This window comes from Poromitra crassiceps (assembly GCF_964638095.1).
Source record: "Poromitra crassiceps genome assembly, chromosome: 1".
NCBI lineage: Eukaryota > Metazoa > Chordata > Actinopteri > Beryciformes > Melamphaidae > Poromitra > Poromitra crassiceps.
Window position 1 is genome coordinate 95,443,107 of NC_139623.1, and position 20,319 is coordinate 95,463,425.

The window sequence follows — 20,319 nt, forward strand, 5'->3', positions numbered from 1 at the left end:
ATGTCTGGCTGTGGCCAGCTCTGTGCCTGCATTGGAGGTGAAGGAGATGCACTCTCCGAAGAGACCCTCAAATCTTTGCCCGACTTTGCCACCAATGACCTGCTCAACCCGTGCGGTAAGCTTAATACTGTACATCAAATTGACCTGCTCAACCTGTGCGGGAAGCTTAATACTGTAGGTTACATCAAATTGACCTGCTCAACCCGTGCGGTAAGCTTAATACTCTACATCAAATTGACCTGCTCAACCCGTGCGGGAAGCTTAATACTCTACATCAAATTGCTTTTGATATCAGCTTATTGTCCAGCCTCCTTAGGGCCCCTCGCATTGGGACTTGCCCCTCGGAACAGAGTTACAAGGGATAGTAGTTGAAATCTTCATACAACATCAGTAGTCAGACAGATGCCGGACATCGAATGTATTTATCCATCAAAGGGGGAAATGCAACATAGAAATGGACTTTCATGCACAAATCAGCCTTAAAACAATGTTGTAACACTAACGTTACAACATTGTTTTATGGGTTCAAGACGGTCCATTTCAGAGACATCAGCATACTAGCGATTAAAGAAAAGGTCTATAATACATTGAAACGACATGTAACTACCGGTAGTACAATAGTTATGTGGTTTTCTTTTAGCATTAGCCGCCATCTTGTATCTTTTCTCATTTTCTTTTCAATTTCTGTGCAAACAGGTTAAGACAGAGATAATTTCACCAAAATTCAGTATTTGGTATGGCACTCGCCATACCTTGGCTTCTAGCAAGTTTTGAGGGAGAGAGGGAAAGAGAGAGAGGGGGAGAGAGAGAGGGGGAGAGAGCGATGCGCAGATCAAAGCTCCTTTAACGAACATGTTCTTGCCATTGTGAAAACCAGACTGAAGTGTACCTGAAGTGTGCATTAAGGAGAACATAGGCTACATGTAAGCTGTGACACCTACTGTATGTTGTTGTGATTAATTCTGCCTGAACAGATCTCCTTACTTATATTCAATTATGTTGTTTGTTTAGCATTATCTTGTTTGTAGACCGTCTTTAGCAATTGACTGACGGTTTAAATGCAAGGCGGCTGGTGCATTTTTGTCCAGAAGGGCTATAGCATGCCCTACTACCAAAAATTGGACTGGGTGATTGTTGAAATCAATATAATGGTAATCATTAAGGATTTTTCTCAATATCAATGTTGTTCATGCTAATGTAGGTTATTTAGGATGCTGTATTTAAACTCACTTTATGGAAATAAACAAACCCTGAACAACAAGGATTCTCTGACAGGGATAATTTCCATAGTGTGTGTAACACATACCGCTTTACAGAGGTCACACTTCCTACACCTTAAAGGAGAACTTACCTCCAAAACACTTTTTTTCAGCTTTTAACCAATATATATGACTTTGGGGGTGATGTGTGAAGAATTCTGGTCAAAATTTCCACATTTGACACCAAACTGTTGCTATTTTACCATTTGTATCATTTTTCAGCAGCATACCTGGCATAAGCGCCCTCTAAGGGTGTAACACTGCTTTTTTTTCTTTTCTCAAATGAATGGGATATTTGACACGTCATGACGTCATGGTGAACCAAAGACTATGGGATTTCAAGATAGTTACTCCCCTACTCCCCCTGTACCCTTTCGGCTCCTCACAACTCCAAGCCTATTGCCATAATGTCACTTGACCTGTTAATTTATTACAATCGCCTGTTATTTTCCTACCAACTCCTATGTAACACAATACTATCAATAAACGCCACTATAATCATAAAAGGAAGGACATAGCAAGTAAATCATTCCCAACCTTTTTCATACTATGATGAGATTTGGTCTCATGTAAATCTTATTTTTTATTTTTTATAGCCTAGATATGATTTTGTCCAGAATTCCATATAATTAGGTTGAGAGACAACGAATGCTGGAATCCTCTCAAGGACGACTGGTGGTCTTCTGTGCCCCTTTTCGCTGGGGACACAGAGCTGCTGCACTGACTGCCCGGAGGGAGGGAGGGGTTTATTGTGTGTTTGCAGCAATCAGCTCCGAGAGCTCACCATCAAAGTGAGAGCCTCGATTTCATCCTTCCGCAAACAAATCTTATCGCAGCGCACATGTAAAATATAACGCTATACTACGACGTGACAACGTGACAAAGCTGGTCTAAACACATCGGCTACTATAATAACGTCACTGTGTACAAGCAACGCCAACTTTTCAGGAAATGTCAGCAGCGACTGGGGACTGGGGGGGGGACTCGCTGTGTGTGTGTTTTGCTGCGCGGAATGGATTTGATCAGGCAAGTAGCTCCTGTGCTCTTAAAATACTGAACACCACGTTGTCATATTTGACATATGTCTTCATTGTAGACAGTTTATCGCTGAATGTGTCATTACATTATAAATATCTTACCTGAATAAGCTCAAATGCTGTTAGAGGATTATCACACCGAGTCTGATGCCCTTTTTGCGGCCATGCAGCAGCTCGTAGGCACCCTGCCTTTTAGAGCGCGAGCACGAGCTGCTGTGTGCTCAGGCAGCGGGGACGCGCGGGCGGAGCTCTTCACAGGTCTGACACTGCCCTGCCTGCAGCAACTTTTAACAAGAATCACGAAAAGCCCCAAAACGCAAATTAAAAACGGATTTCATTGCGCGGTTTATCTCTAGTTAGACGAGGGAATTACGTGGAGAAATCTCGCATTGTGTTACCCCAGTGCGAGAGGTTTGTCCTATTGTGGGTGTGCTGCTGTTAACGAGCCCATGTCACTTTGCTCTCGTAACGTAGTTTGAGTAGTTTCCATAGAGATACATGCAGAAAAATAATTAAATTTCTAGTTCGCCACTGAATTACCAAATTGATATAACTTTCAACCATTTTGAGCAAAGCTCTTTCCAAACAGGCCACCAGCGTTGGCTAGTTGTTGATATTTATAAAGATATGGCCCCTCTCAAATAAATGATTTTTGAGGCAGTAGGCAAACTGTAATGGCGTCGATTTCCGAAAAAGAATCTTGACTTGAAGACAGCCAAAGAGTCCAGTATAGACAAGAGCATATGTCATTTCTTGGTTTTTTCCATAGGTATTTTCAAATCACTGTTCTAATACATATCTAGGGGGTAAGTCCTCCTTTAAGCTATAGCCTATTGTTTTTACTACTGTAGTGTGTGGTCATGTTTAACAACATGTAGGCTACAATAATGTAACTGCTTCTTAGTTCTTAATAGGCTAAACATTAATATATTTAGAGGTTATAAGTTCCTTGTACAATTTACAGCATTCATTTTTATGCACAGCCTCTGAGGTCCTGTGCAGCTGTGCTTATTACTAAAAAATAAAATAAAAAGGCTAACACTACATGTATATCATTCACTGGAATAAAAACAAGGCTAGGTCGAAACCTAGCATATGGCCAGCACGGAAAAGCGTTGATGAGCCTCATTGTTAATGTGGAGGGCTCTGTATACGTCGGCAATATGTCATTTTGTAGGCGCCACATGTTCCCGTCCCCTTTTAGGGCAAAAACACAGCCTCTCCCCATTGATTTCAATGTAAAATAGCACTACCAAAAGAAAAATAGAAAAATAACAGAATCAATCTCATTTATTAATGACCTCAAAACACCATGACATGACAATATATTACAACTCGCCTGGCCATAGAATGGGCAAGATACATCGGAAATATTACTTTGACCCATCTAAAATCATGTAACTCATGACCAGTCTCTGAGTGACCTACTCACCACCACGGCCTGTTGCTAATTCTCTTCTGTTATTTCCATCAGTCTTTTGTGTTGCTGCCTTCGGCTCTGGTGAAATAAAATCGATCTCCTTGCTCAGCCTTAACATGACGGGTTTCAATTGTTTTGAGAGAGAAAAAGTCCACTGCTCGGGAACCCCTTGTGTGTGTAATGTCGGCTCCGCTAGGCCGGAGGCGGGCGTTTAGTGAAGCTGCGGTCTTGCCTGGTGAGAGGCCGCCGGGGTAGTGGCTAAGGGCTTCCCTTCTCCCCCATGTTCTCCCCGGCCTGTAAACTCCCATCCCCTGCGCAGCGCAAGCCGGGGTGGTGGCTTGGCTTCCCTGCATGCATGTAGGCTAAATAACAACAAATTGATATCCATTCTCCTGGCCGATGGTCTCATTGTAACGTTAGGTCATATAGAGCAACAGGATTTCCTAACCAGTTTAAAAGCTCCATGTATGGATTTAATTTTAACGTTATACGTTATAGCCTACTTGGGCTATGGTATGGGCGGAGGGCAGATGTGTGGTTGCTATGACGACCAGCCGGGGCTGTAATGTAAATAGTGACATGAGTCACATGATTTTAGATGGGTCAAAGTAATATTTCCGATGTATCTTGCCCATTCTATGGCCAAGCGAGTTGTAATATATTGTCATGTCATGGTGTTTTGGGGTCATTACTAAATGAGATTGATTCTGTTATTATTTATTATAATCCATTCATATACCTTAACTGGTAACGCTTTAGAATACAGCCCGCAAATAAGCATGTAGTTATAGTATAACTACGGGGTACAAGGAGTGTAGTTATAGTATAACTACGGGGTACAAGGAGTGAATTTCGACTTTAAATAGAGGGTAACAAGATCTGTACTTATAGTATAACTACGGGGTACAAGGAGTGAATTTAGACTTTAAATAGAGGGTAACAAGATCTGTACATATAGTATAACTACGGGGTACCACACTGTACTTATAGTATACTACGGGGTACAAGGAGTGTAGTTATAGTATAACTACGGGGTACAAGGAGTGTAGTTATACTATAACTACGGGGTACAAGGAGTGTAGTTATGCTATGCAGGGGAAGGAGAGCAGGGGGAATGTGAGAGAGGGGAGAGGACAGAGAGGAGGAGAGAACAGAGAAGGAGAGGTGGGAGGGTGCGGGGGAAGGAGAGCAGGGGGAATGTAAGAGAGGGGAGAGGACAGAGAGGAGGAGAGAACAGAGAAGGAGAGGTGGGAGGGTGCAGGGGAAGGAGAGCAGGGGGAATGTGAGAGAGGGGAGAGGACAGAGAGGAGGAGAGAACAGAGAAGGAGAGGTGGGAGGGTGCAGGGGAGGGAGAGCAGGGGGAATGTGAGAGGGAGGAGGTGGGGAGAAAATGGGAAATGTGGAGGAGGAGGGAACAGAGAAGGAGAGGTGGGAGGGTGCAGGGGAGGGAGAGCCAGGGTAGAGGTAGGGTCTAGGGTTGGGGGAGGGAGTAGGATACGGGCCCGGATTAGGGCGAGGGTGGGGAGAAAATGGGAAATGTGGAGGAGGAGAGAACAGAGAAGGAGAGGTGGGAGGGTGCAGGGGAAGGAGAGCAGGGGGAATGTGAGAGAGGGGAGAGGACAGAGAGGAGGAGAGAGGCAGAGAAGGAGAGGTGGGAGGGTGCAGGGGAAGGAGAGCAGGGGGAATGTGAGAGAGGGGAGAGGACAGAGAGGAGGAGAGAACAGAGAAGGAGAGGTGGGAGGGTGCAGGGGAAGGAGAGCAGGGGGAATGTGAGAGAGGGGAGAGCAGGAAGTGGCAGGGATTCAGGAAAATAGGGGAGAAGAGGAGAAGGAGCAGAGGGGGGGAGAAGGAGGAGAGAGCAGGAGAAGGGAGGGGGGGGCGGTGGGATGTGGGGGAGGAAAGAGCATGGAAAGAGAGGAGGTGGGGGGGGGAGTGGGAAATGTGGGAGAGGGGAGAACAGGAAGGGGGAAGAAGGGAAGAAGCGGGGGAAGGGGGAAAGAGAAAGAGAGGGGGGGGGGAGAAGATCAGACAACTGACTACTCTAAGCATTAACCAGAGCTAACTGGGACATAGTATCTAGCTAATCTACAGCCTAATCTGGCCTATCCTACTCTGCTCTAGTCTGATCTTTGCCTGAACACTATAACAGGTCAGCCTTAGGCTGTAGCTAATCTATCGCCTACCTAAGCTGTTCTAAACCAACCGGCAGCCCTCGACCAGTGATGAAGAGCACCGATGCCCCCCGCCCCGGCCCCTGCCCACAAAAGGCGTGGGAGGGAAGGCCAGGCCGGGACACAGCGGCGTCCCCTCACCCCCAGTGAACGCAAGAAAACCTTTCCACCATATGGTGGCAATCCACACATGGATCGCCACATGGATTGCCTCAGTGACTTGGCTGAGGAGGAACCTTGTGAGGTCGTTGTGCTATAGGGGCCCATTGCTGCGGCCCGGGCGGACCCAGCCCCCACGCGACCCGCCCCCCCAGCCCCCAGCCACCAGCATAGTGACTGAGAACAGGTCTGAGAGCAGGCCATGCGGGGGACGGGCCCACCCAGGCCACAGCAACGGACCCCCATCCGGGGACTCCCCTCCGAGACAGGCCGAGAGATGCCGGGCTAAACCATGTACAGAGTTTCCGATAATGAAACTCTGTGAATGGTTTATTATGGAAATAAAATTTACAAGAGAACAGAAAATTGAAAATGTAAAAAGGAGTCCAACAGAAGGGATATAAAAATGTAGTTTTTAAATTATCCTAAGATCAGGGAAGGGAGTTGAAAATCTAAAAAGTAGAGTCCAAAAAGAAATAGAAAATGTAGTCTTTAAGTGTTCGTAGGTTTAGAGAATACTAGTTAATTAGCTAGGTGAAAAAAGGGGTAACAAGATTGGGAGTTCCATGAGGATGATCTGAGGAATCCATGAGTCCGCGTTGGTGACATGGATTAAGAGGAGGGGAGGGGAGGATAGGAGTCGGAGGTGATGATTAAGAGGAGGGGAGGATAGGAGTTGGAGGTGATGATGAGGCCGGGGGGGGGGCGGGGGGCGGGGGGCGGGGGGGGGCGCCCCCCCCCCCCCTTCCCTTAGGCAGGCAGGTGACCAGGATGATGAGGATAGGGGTCGGTGATGGTGATGAGCCCGGGGTGTCAGACAATAGAAGGAGTAGTGGGTAGATGGCCTAGAGTGACGACAGGTGGCTAGGGCGATGACGGCCGGACCTAGGGCTGCAGCGGCGTCATTGGCCTGACGTACACCTGAGGGGGAGAGAGAGAAGAGAGCGGGGGAATCTGCGCAGAGGTGGAACTAACTCTATAGACAACAATAAAATTAGGTAAAATCAAAATTTATTAGGATTATTTAGGATGACTAATACTATACTGCTAATTCAGGTCTAGGTAGTCTAGGTCTAAGTTTAGACTGATACTGCTGGCTTGTGATAGCCCGCTCAGCAGTTCAGGACTAAGTTTATTCACCAGCTATTAGATTTTCTATCTGAGCTACTGGATCGGCTGATGCCATATTATTAAATTAGGTCAAGTCTAAGTTTATACTGATACTGCTGGCTTGAGATAGCCCGCTCAGCAGTTCAGGACTAAGTTTATTCACCAGCTATTTGATTTTATATCTGAGCTACTGGGTCGGCTGATGCCATATTATTAAATTAGGTCAAGTCTAAGTTTATACTGATACTGCTGGCTTGAGATAGCCCGCTCAGCAGTTCAGGACTAAGTTTATTCACCAGCTATTTGATTTTATATCCGAGCTACTGGATCGGCTGATGCCATATTATTAAATTAGGTCAAGTCTAAGTTTATACTGATACTGCTGGCTTGTGATAGCCCGCTCAGCAGTTCAGGACTAAGTTTATTCACCAGCTATTTGATTTTATATCTGAGCTACTGGATCGGCTGATGCCATATTATTAAATTAGGTCAAGTCTAAGTTTATACTGATACTGCTGGCTTGAGATAGCCCGCTCAGCAGTTCAGGACTAAGTTTATTCACCAGCTATTTGATTTTATATCTGAGCTACTGGATCGGCTGATGCCATATTATTAAATTAGGTCAAGTCTAAGTTTATACTGATACTGCTGGCTTGTGATAGCCCGCTCAGCAGTTCAGGACTAAGTTTATTCACCAGCTATTTGATTTTGTATCTGAGCTACTGGATCGGCTGATGCCATATTATTAAATAACTACGGGGTACAAGGAGTGTAGTTATAGTATAACTACAGGGTACAAGGAGTGTAGTTATACTATAACTACGGGGTACAAGGAGTGTAGTTATAGTATAACTACGGGGTACAAGGAGTGTAGTTATACTATAACTACGGGGTACAAGGAGTGTAGTTATACTATAACTACGGGGTACAAGGAGTGTAGTTATACTATAACTATGGGGTACAAGGAGTGTAGTTATAGTATAACTACGGGGTACAAGGAGTGTAGTTATAGTATAACTACGGGGTACAAGGAGTGTAGTTATAGTATAACTATGGGGTACAAGGAGTGTAGTTATAGTATAACTACGGGGTACAAGGAGTGAATTTAGACTTTAACTAGAGGGTAACAAGATCTGTACTTATAGTATAACTACGGGGTACCACACTGTACTTACAGGGTAACTACGGGGTCGTGGGCTGTATTCTAAAGCAGGGGACCAATTTTGTACTTATAGGCTAATTACAGGCTACCACACTGTACTTACAGGGTAAAGGCTGAATTATACTCGACCAAGCTCGTTGGGGGTGGGGCCCCGCGAGTCTCCGTGCAGACCCCGCGCTGGGGTTGATGCCATTATACTCAGAAAGTGATCAGCATGTATTGTACAATGGTAATAGTGAGAACAGCCCGTGGAAAAGTCGCAATGAAACGCTATTATGTGCAGTACTGAGTGCGCGTTCACTCTCAAACGACCCCACATCAGCACATAAAGGAATCACCAAACTTGTTTTTACTGAATAGCTGTTTTATTTATCAGCCCTGATTGCCTACTCTGTGATGCTTTTAATCTCTCTCAATAATGCTCTCAACACAACACATTTACTTGGTGAAATGACTAAAAATGAACAGTTGCAAATCAAAGTTTATAGCCTACCACATGGGTCAAGAAATGTGGGGAAAACACAGCTCAGTGTTCAGGGCTCAGTGGCTTGAAAGCGGCCATGTTTGGAGAGAAGCCGTGCATTGCTCGCGCTGTTAGAAAAAAAATCATGCACAAGGCGAGCGCCCGACGGAGCTAGCGAATAACCACGCCCAACAAATTTACGTCATTTGACGCGCCCGGCCCGCACTCCACCCACGCGCCCTTCACGGCAGGGTGAGCATAATTCAAGCTTAACTACGGGGTCGTGGGCTGTATTCTAAAGCAGGGGTTAAATTCTGTACTTATAGGCTAATTACGGGGTACCACACTGTACTTATAGTGTAACTACGGGGTACAAGGAGTGTAGTTATAGTATAACTACGGGGTACAAGGAGTGTAGTTATAGTATAACTACGGGGTACAAGGAGTGTAGTTATAGTATAACTACGGGGTACAAGGAGTGTAGTTATACTATAACTACAGGGTACAAGGAGTGTAGTTATAGTATAACTACGGGGTACAAGGAGTGTAGTTACAGTATAACTACGGGGTACAAGGAGTGTAGTTATACTATAACTACGGGGTACCATGTGTGTACCACTGCGTACCTTGCCATACCTTGGCTTTTGCGGAAATTACGCCACTGATTGTACCTCTTTGAATTCAAACATTGTGTATATGTGCAGGTGGTGTGTTCTCCGCCAACACATCACTAGAGGAAGAGCAGAACTTCAGGGCCGTAGACAAGAAACACTCTCAGCTCACTTGGGGCCACATGGCTCGCTACTACACACACCTGCTGAACCTGCAGCAGACAACCAATGAGCCAGGTGAGTGTGTGTGTGTGTGTGTGTGTGTGTGTGTGTGTGTGTGTGTGTGTGTGTGTGTGCGGGCTTGAAAGAGGGAGTTTGAGTCGGTAGTCATGCATAATATGCTGTATATTTGTGAGTGTGTGTGTTTGTCCAGTGTGTCCTCAGACTGTGTGTGTTTGTCCAGTGTGTCCTCAGACTGTGGAAGGCCTGGCATCATTATCGGGAGACATGAGTGCAGCACTTCGTCTATCTCAGCTGCACAGCTTTTTCTGCTCACACATGACCGACTACAGAGAGAACTGCTGCCCCCCCGAACCTGCACCTGCTGAGATCATACTGCTGCCACAAATCCTACAGGTACATGCACACACACACACACACACACACACACACACACACACACACACACACACGTGAGCACACACGCGCACACACACGCACACATGCACGCGGGTACACACACACGCACGCGCACACGTGAGCACACACGTGCACACACACGCACACATGCACGCGGGTACACACACACACACGCACGCGCACACATACACACTCACACACACACACACACATACACACACACACACACACACACACACACACACACACACACACACACACACACACACACACACACACACACACAGGTCAAGAAAGGACAGAGATTACCTAATCGTCTGTTTACTTGTTTCCCTGCATGCATGAAGCTTAACCATGTACTGTAATGTGCTCGTGTCTTTATTATGTACTGCTTATTATTAATTGCTTGGTTTTTTGTTTCTTTGTTGTTTTCTACTGTTTTTATCTGGCAATCAACACCTTGCCCAGGGAGGGACTACAGTTGAAAATTAGCTACCCAGCTAAAACTGACACATTTGCAGCAATGTTGATTGATGTGCATTGTCCCTCTACAACTAAACTAATAAACTAAACTAAACTAAACTAAACTAATGTTAGAGATATTCACAAATCATATTAAAAAGTCTGAACTGACTTAATTAACCAAAATAATAAAGCCATCGAGGGGTGAATGGGTTAACTGGTTTCAGACGCGTGTTCTGGGCTGAAAACAAATCAATGTTCAGTGTGTTCTACCTTGTTGTGCCTTTAGATTCAGTGGTCCATTTATTCACAGTTTGACATACACAGCTTAGTGGATAATGGCATTGTTCATATTTAGTCACAGATTATGTTTCTATTCATCAAAATGTGATTCAAACATGCCAGCCTCGCTGATCTACAAGCCAATGGCATTCAAAAACTGTTGCCTTTCCCCTCCGCACACCTGATTCTCATCATCTGGGAGCACTTCTTACATCCATGCTCCACCCAGTGCTCAATGTCAGAACTGCATGTAAAGTCAGAGAGGAGAGTTTTCATAAGGGAGAAATAAAACAAACAAAAACAACATTATGGCTCCAACAAAGGCCTGACAGCTCTTGATTTGACTTCTCATAATTCAGACCAGAATGAAAAGTGACTGTTTGACTTGAAAATGATGATGGTTTTTAATTTCAATAAAGATCTTTAGCTGGGATTTCAGATGCTTGAATTCATTGTGTTCCAGCTGAGCCCCACATTGCAAGCCTCTTTAGGCCAGGACCATGAGCTCTACCAGTGGTCCATCTCCACCAAGCACCAGCTCTGTTTACTGTGGCACCAGCCTGCACTGAGCCCCGCACCTGGATATCAGGACATAGTAATACACACACAGACACACACGCACGCACACGCACACACACACACACACACACACACACACACACACACACACACACGCACGCACGCAAGTATGCACACACACACACGATTCCCGAGCGCGGCATTGCTGCCGCTCACCGCTCCCCCAGGGGATGGGTCAAATGCGGAGAACAAATTTCGCACACTCAGGTGTGTGACAATCAGTGGGTGTTTACCTTTACACACACACACACACACACACACACACACACACACACACACACACACACACACACACACACACACACACTTTTCTTTTTCTTTACTTTTTCTTGGTGCAGGGACATTAAAGCTGCATTCAGCGATGTTTTTGAGTTAAAATAAGTGTTAAATGGCTCTTCTGACAGCAATCACTGAAATAGTGTTTGGTAAGTGATTTGAAAGCCCCAACCCCCCACTGTCCTCTATCTCTCTCCTGTAGTCCTGCAGGCAGGGCGGACGTATCTCCGCAACCATAAATCCTAAAGACTCGGGGATGGTGGCGTTGGATTCGGGGTGAAAAAATACATATAGTTGTATACATGCATCGCGATCTGACCTTTCGTTTCCCAGAAAATGTCAACTTTTGTCTGATTGGACCGTTTGAGGTCGGCGCCAATTTTCATCCAATCAGAGAAAAGTTTACATTTTCTGGGAAACGGAAGGTCGCATCGCGATGCCAGTAAAGAACTATATGTATTTTTTCACTCCAATGCCGCCATCCGTGAGTCTCTACGAGTTACAGTTGCGGAGATACGTCCGCCCTGCCTGCAGGACTACAGGAGAGAGATAGAGGACAGTGGGGGGTTGGGGGTTTCAAGTCACTGACCAAACATTCTATTTCAGTGATTGCTGTCAGAATATAGAGCCATTTAACACTTATTTTAACACAAAAACATTGCTGAATGCAGCTTTAAGGTCTTTGCACACACAGTCCGATTGTTTTCATATGCGTGTTTTTTAATCCGTCATCTGAAAACACAGACGGGTCCCAACTCGCAAAAATCTATTGACTGATGCGAAAAACGCAGAAAATCGAACCTCGTCCGAAAACTTAAATGACAGACGTAATTGTCGGACTCGGTGTGTCAATCATGATTGACACAAATGAGGTCGTATTCTTTTTTTTTTCGTGCGTCAATTTCGGACGAAAATACGGACTTGGTGTGCAAAAGCCTTAAAGATGAAACAGTTACACGTGCACATGCAGTATTTTACAACAATGCATATATGATCTGTGTATATGTGTGTGTGTGTGTGTGTGTGTGTGTGTGTGTGTGTGTGTGTGTGCGTGCGTGCGTGCGTGCGTGCGTGCGTGCGTGTGCGCGCGCGTGTGTGCGTGCGCGTGTGCGTGTGTGTACTCTTCAGGTGTTTCTGTTGTATGGCCACAACATACATCCCATGTCTGACACAAGATTAACCATTGCTGTCAAGGGGCTGCAATGTGGGCAACATATGATTAGAATAGAAAGGTAGGACACATTCTCTCTCTCTCACACACACACACACACACACACACACACACACACAACCCGCCTCTTCGTGTAGCACCTGAGTTTCTCTCCACTGTCAAATGTAATGAGTTTGCTGCCTTTTTTTTTTTTTTTTTTTTTTTTTTCACATTTCTGTTTATTGAAGTTTTCAGGGCATAAATGTTACAGCACATCAGTATTTAAATTTCACTGCCTGTTATAGGACTGGAAAGACAAGAAAAACAAAAAACAAAAGTAAAGATATGTGTATACGGTCGTAGGAAAACAGGTTCACTGGAAAAGAGGAGGAAAAACAAATACCTATACCATACCCTCCCTAACAGCAACAGTACACAAGTAATATTCTCACCCTGAGATACTTCCTTTTTCTTATTAACAAAAACAAAAACAAAACAAAAGTAAAACAATAATTGACATAGTCCGATCCGATCACCCATCAGAAACACAGTGCACAAGTACATGATCAAATATCCATAATCTACACAGCCCACCCACACAAGAGAAAAGAAGAGAAGACAGCACAGCAGACAGACATCATCAGGCCCAACACATCACAGAGAAACAGAAATCAGTCCTTTGGGATCTCAGGAAACTGCAAACCCTTCACCACCCTAAAAAATAGTCCCCATGTTTTCAAAAATCTAGTTGACGAGCCTCTCATCGTACACCGAATTCTTTCCAATTTAATAAAATAAAGAATATCTCTGATCCATAAGGAATGAGAAGGTGGGCTAACGGATTTCCATTTTAATAGAATTAGGCGCCTTGCTAAAAGCGTTGTATAGGCCACAAAGCCTGCTTGGTATTTTGATAATGATACTGTGGGGGGAGGGACTCCGAAAAGAGCTGTTAGAGCGGTAGGCTCAAGTGTCACTCCAACACTTTCTGAGATAGTATTAAAGATTTCTGTCCAGTACTTGTGCAAAGAGGGGCATAACCAAAACATATGAATGTATGTGGCAGGGGCCGAGTGACATCTGTCACAAGTAGGGTCGATGTCATCATAGATCCTAGCCAGTCGGACTTTGGTCAAATGCACCCGGTGAAGAATTTTACACTGAATTAGCCCATGCCTCGCACAGATAGATGAAGTATGAACAAGATGTAAGATGTCGCTCCACAGCTCCTCCGGGATCTCCTCCCCCAAATCCTCCTCCCATTGATTTTTAATCTTCTGAATGGAGGTAGGACGCAGAGAATGAATAAGATTATACATAAAAGATATCATACCCTTCATGAATGGCCGTGGGGTCAAAAAAGAGTCTGCAGGTGTAACCTCTGGAAGATTGGGAAATGTGGGATTAATGTCACGGACAAAGCTACGGATTTGTAAGTATCTGAAATGATGGTGATTAGGAAGTGAGTGTTTTGCAGAAAGTTGTTGAAAGGACGCAAATATATTGTCTATGTACAGGTCCTTTAAAGTGCTGATACCAAGGGATGACCATATGGAAAAAGTTCTATCTAACAGAGAAGGATGAAACATTGGATTAGCAGCTATTGGGGACAGGAAGGAAAGAGTTTGCAAACCAAAGTGCCGTCTGAACTGGTTCCATATTTTAAGTGTCGATTTAACAATAACATTTTTTGAGTAGGGGGAAACGGAGAACTTTATGGGGGCATGAACAAGAGCTGTAAGTGAAGCAGGTCTAGTTGAAGAGGCCTCAACAGTCATCCACATAGGACGAGAGGGTGAGTTCTCCAGCTGCACCCAATATTGTATCACTCTGAGATTGGAAGCCCAATAATAAAATTTGAAATTAGGCAAAGCCATTCCTCCAAGAGGTTTCGGTCTTTGTAATAGGGCTTTGCCAAGTCTTGGGACTTTCTTATTCCAAACAAATTCTGATACTAAACTATCAATTTTTTGAAAGAAGGAGTAGGGGAGAAATATGGGTAAACACTGGAAAAAATATGAAAATTTGGGGAGAGAGTTCATCTTAACACAGTTAATTTGTGCTGCAAGAGATAGAGGTAATAATGACCAGCGTTTGAAATCTTCCTGTAACCGGGTTAGAAGAGGGGTAAAATTAAACTTAAATAGGTCCTCAAATTTATCTCTAATTTGGATGCCGAGATACGTGAAGCCGTGTGGGGCAATTTTGAATGGGAAGTTATGTAGGGGATAGTTATGTGCTGCGACATTTAAAGGGAACAGTTCGCTTTTATCCAAGTTAATTTTATAGCCTGATATGTGGCCAAATGAGGTGAATATGTCCAATGCGGTTGGGATAGATACGGAGAGGTCGGATATGTATAAAAGTAAATCGTCCGCGTAAAGCGAAACCTTCTGCTCTGAACCACTCCTAATTACACCTGTTATACGTGGGTCCGATCGGAGCCTGATTGCTAACACTTCAATAGCGAGATCGAACAGGGGGGGACTCAAGTTGCAGCCTTGCCGGGTGGAGCGGTGCAGGGAGAACTGTTCTGAGCGGGTATTATTAGTTCTAACTGAGGCTGTGGGAGATGCATAAAGCAGTTTGACCCAGGTAATAAAATTATTGCCAAACCCGAACTTCTCCAGTGTATAAAACAAGTACCTCCACTCCACCCGGTCGAAGGCCTTTTCCGCGTCGATGGAAATCACAGCCTCTGGTGAATTTGAAGGGGATGGATTATATAAAACATTGAGAAGACGTCTTACATTAGAAAAGCCATGCCTGTTTTGGATGAATCCGGTCTGATCTGGGGAAATTATACTGGGAAGGACAGGCTCCAGTCGCATAGCCAATAGTTTGGATAGAAGCTTCAGGTCTACAGATAACAAACTGATGGGGCGATAACTTGCGCAGGATAACGGGTCTTTATTTTTCTTTAGTAATAATGAAATCGAGGCTTGGGTAAGTGTTGGGGGCAATTTGAGTGAGGTAAATGAATCTGTATACATATCAATTAGAATTGGTGCAAGTTTATCAAAAAATTTCCTGTAAAATTCGACTGGATAGCCGTCCAATCCGGGGCACTTCCCTGTTTGCATAGAATAAGTAGCTTGTCTAAGCTCCTCCGTAGTGATTGGTTCCTCCAGTTTCTTGGTTGCATCAGGGCTTAACTTTGGTATTTCTATTGAGTCGAAGAAATCCTCTAGAGAAGAGGAGTCAGGGTTTTGTTCAGATGTATATAAAGAGGTATAAAACTGTTTAAAATGTTCCTTAATCTGTTTTGGATCCGTTGTCAAGCCTGAGTGAGTCCGAATTTGAGGAATCTGATGTGCGGCTGATGCCTGTCGTAATTGATGGGCGAGCAATTTACTTGCTTTATCCCCATGTTCGTAATAGATATGTTTGGATTTGAATAATAGATCCTCCACTTGAGCTGAAGCAAGAATGTCAAATTCTGCTTGAAGGGAAATGCGCTCTTTATATGTGTCTGGGGATGGGGAGGCAGCATATACGTTGTCTAATTGGCTAATTTGTTTAGTTAATGTAGATAGTTGCTGTTTCCTAAGTTTTCCTTCATATGCACTATACGAGATTATTTTCCCTCTCAAATATGCTTTCAATGTTTCCCACAACAATGATGCCGAGATCCCAGGCATTTTATTAGTCGCAATGAAAAAATCTATTTGACTTGATACAAACTTGACAAAGTCTTCATTTGACAGCAGACGAGTATTCAGGCGCCAAGGAGGAGGAGTGCTGTCATACTCTTGAATACGCAGCTCTAGTAATACTGGGGAGTGGTCAGATAACACAATTGCATCATAAGAGCAGGAGCGTACTGATGGTAAAAGTCGATTATCAATCAAAAAATAATCAATACGGGTAAAGGTGTGGTGGACTGAAGAGAAAAATGAATATTGTCTCCCAGATGGATTATAGAAACGCCAGGGGTCTGAAACATTAAATTCCTCAATAAAAGAGTGAATAGTCTTGGCAGATCTCGACATTACGCTATTCCTGGGGGAGGAGCGGTCTAATTTCGGATTGAGGCAACAATTAAAGTCCCCACCAAGAATAAGAAGGTGCGTGGACATAGAGGGTAGTTTAGAAAACAGTGATTGAAAAAAATTCTCATTATCCCAATTAGGGCCATAAATATTGGCTAGGATCACTGGGGTGCCATAAAGCTGTCCAGTAACAAATACATATCTCCCGTTTGGGTCTGTGAAAATATTAGAACAAATAAAATTAACTGTTTTACGAATTAAAATGGCTACTCCCCTAGATTTCCCTTGGAATGATGAGCAATATACCTGGCCAACCCACCTCTTCTGTAGTTTGATATTGTCAGCTGTTTTTAAGTGCGTCTCCTGAAGATAAACAATGTCAGTGCCCAGATGCTGAAGATGGTGGAGCACTTTGCTACGTTTAGTTGGTTGATTTAACCCCCTACAATTCCAGCTGCAAAACTTGAGTACCCCTCCTGACTGCCGTGCTGTTGTTGCTTGGGTCATATATCAAATAGGTGGGTGGATAAATAAACGTTCATATAATAGGTGTGGGGCAAATAGAACAGAAACATTTTACAGATGGGTGACCGGACCAGACGAGAAAACGTTACATACAAACGAAACCATAACAAAACCACCCCCCCTCCCCCCCCACTACGCTGAAGCGTCTCCCTTGCCTTTTTTATGGACAAAATTATTAATATCAGGCAAGCTATTAGTGGCTCCACACTAAGAAATGATTTGAGATCACCCTACCCACTGAACCCTAGCTCGATAAATTTGTACCAGTTCAGCGCTATTGACCACGAAATTTTAGATTAAATTGTGCAAGGCCTTAAACCATCTTCGTGCTGTCTCGACACCCTTCCAACAAGTTTTTTTAAAGCGTTTATAACTGCTTGCCGTCTGACTTATTGCAAATAGTTAATTGCTCCCTTCTGACCGGCACCTTTCCTGAGTCCCTGAAAACTGCAGTTACTACTTACTAAAAAAGTGTAGTCTTGACACATCGGTAATTACTAACTACAGACCAATATCTAATCTCCCAAAATAATTGAAAAGGTTGTTTAGCCTACCTACAACTCAATAGATTCCTAACCTCCAACGATCTCCTAGATAAACTCCAATCAGGCTTCCGCCCCCACCATAGCACTGAAACCGCGCTTACTAAAGTCGTAAATTACATTAGAATGAACTCAGACTCAGGCAAAAATTAGATTCTAGTGCTATATACCTTATTCAATTGACGTCACTCACGTACGGGCACGCCCACCGCCGCCATATTGTCGACATAGCGCTGCAGCTCTATGTGACAACCTATGTGAGAGCAGTGTTTATAGGAAGCTAGCCGCCGTTAGCGTTACCTGTATCGTTCCTATTGTGTTCGGATGGTGACCTGCGTTAGGCATGGCTGTAGTAATGACAGCAATAAAGTCCCCGTGGTTTGTTTCTATCTCTACCGTCCTCAGACGTGAAGGGAGCGAGACTGGGGATACGTCAGCAGCACAGGAGATGTGTGGATAGTTGGGAGAGACAGGTGAAACTTTCTGACAGCTCCTCACAGCAAAGTCTGTTCACCTCGTTCTTTTGTTTATTTATTACAGGCATTAACGGCAGCATACAAACAACAACTCTGGGGTTTTTATTGCTGTCATTACCATCGCTATTTTGTAATGGAACAGAAACGACAATAAGGCTGTTACTAGTTGTCAGCTGCAGCGCTGTGTGTGCGCAGGACGGTATGTCAACAATATGGTGCCGTCCAGGGTTAGCGAATAAGGTCTATTGGATCTTAGCGCTGCCTTTGTTGACCACTCAATATTATTAGACAGGCTAGAAAACTGGGTTGGGCTATTGGGTACGGTCCTCCAGTGGTTCAGATCCTATCTCCAAGACAGGAAGTACTTTGTTTCCATTGGCAATTACACATCTGACCTAACTAGTATGACATGTGGGGTGCCTCAAGGATCCATTAGGGTTCCCGTTCTATTCAACCTTTATATGCTCCCTCTAGGCCTAATTATGCACAAAAACAAAATAGCTTACCATAACTACGCAGACGACACCCAACTCTATATAACTCTTTCCTCAGGTGACTATGCTCCCATAGACTCACTCTGTCAGTGCATTGACCAAATAAATGACTGGATGTGCCAGAATTTCCTCCAAAACAGAGGTGATTGTGTTCGGTCCCAAAGAACAAAGGCTTAAAATCGCTGCATGCCTTGAGTCTCTATCCCTGAAGCCAAAGGATCAAGTTAAAAATCTTGGCGTTATTATTGATTCCTATCTCAATTTTAACTCCCACATTAAGTCAATCAGAAAATCAGCTTTCTATCATCTTAAAAATATAGCAAGAATTATCAGCTACATGTCCAGACAGGATCTATAAAAACGAATTCACGCCTTCATCTACAGTAGGTACTACTACTCTAATAACCTTTTCTCTGGTTTCTCCAAAAAAGAACTTGGACAACTCCAGATCATTCAGAATGCTGCTGCTAGAGTTCTAACAAGGACTAAGAAAGCTGATCATATTACTCCAGTTCTTAAGTCCTTACACTGGTCGCCAGTGTGTCATAGAATAGATTTTAAAATACTGTTACTAGTCTACAAATCACTTAACGGCCTAGGCCCAAAATACATCGCTGAATTGCTTCCACGCTATGAACCGTCTAGACCTCTCAGGTCAGCAGGGTCTGGCTTACTAACTGTCCCTAGGATCAAATCAAATCATGGGAAGGCCGCATTCACCCACTCTATGCTTCTGCTAGCTGGACCAATCTGCCTGAAGACCTCAGATTTGCCCCAACTTTACTTACTTTTAAAAATAGACTAATTACTTTTATGTTTACCGTCGCTTTTAACTGCTGACAGATAGAAAAATGGTTTTATTCCTCTGTAAGATTTAAACTATTTTTTTATTCACAACTACTCTGTTGTGATGCTTTTAAATGTCTATTTTATCCTCTTCTTTTATTCTCTTATTTTCTTGTGTCGACCATCTTATGTGAAGCACTTTGAATTGCCTCTATCTGATTTTATGCAAACCCAATGCTGTGGCAAGACGCAAGGTACCAGAAGAGGGTATGCTTGGTGTCCAAACTACAGTATAAAGACAAAGCTGTTGTCATGCTTTTAATTCTTCTATTTTATCCTTTTTTATTTTCTCATGTCATCCATTTTATGTGAAGCACTTTGAACTGCCTCTGTGTATGAAATGTGCTATACAAATAAACTTGACTTGACTTGACTTGACAATTCATTTTCTTTTGTGTCTAGGGATGTAACAATATATTTCAGGTATCTACCAAAATATCAGGGTATACGGTATTTCACGGCATTAACCCCACACACATTTTTAATTAAACATACTATGGCCCAACAAACAAACAAATGTTTTGCTTTAAAAAAATGCTTTATTGAACAGGAGCTGGAAGTAATATGAGGACGTTTACACAACGGTCCCCCATTGTGAACTTATTTGTGGTGGCGTGCGCCGCCGTACATATTGTGCAACATATCATGGGCACGGTATTACAGGGAAAGCTTACAGTACGATAAAACGTGGTTGCTTGATATCGCTGTATACCATAAAACGGTG

General features: G+C 43.8%; 1 protein-coding gene across 1 annotated transcript in view; it reads left to right on the forward strand.

Annotated features, from left to right (window-relative positions):
• LOC310770959 (uncharacterized protein) overlaps positions 1-20,319 on the forward strand; it is a gene marked incomplete at both ends in the record, with an annotated part of 21,705 nt that continues 1,386 nt past the window's right edge. The window contains 5 exons of the mRNA XM_083631868.1: positions 1-115; positions 9,486-9,629; positions 9,796-9,968; positions 11,179-11,310; positions 12,699-12,802. Coding sequence (XP_083487994.1) covers positions 1-115; positions 9,486-9,629; positions 9,796-9,968; positions 11,179-11,310; positions 12,699-12,802 — 668 coding nt within the window. The remainder of the gene's footprint in view (positions 116-9,485; positions 9,630-9,795; positions 9,969-11,178; positions 11,311-12,698; positions 12,803-20,319) is intronic.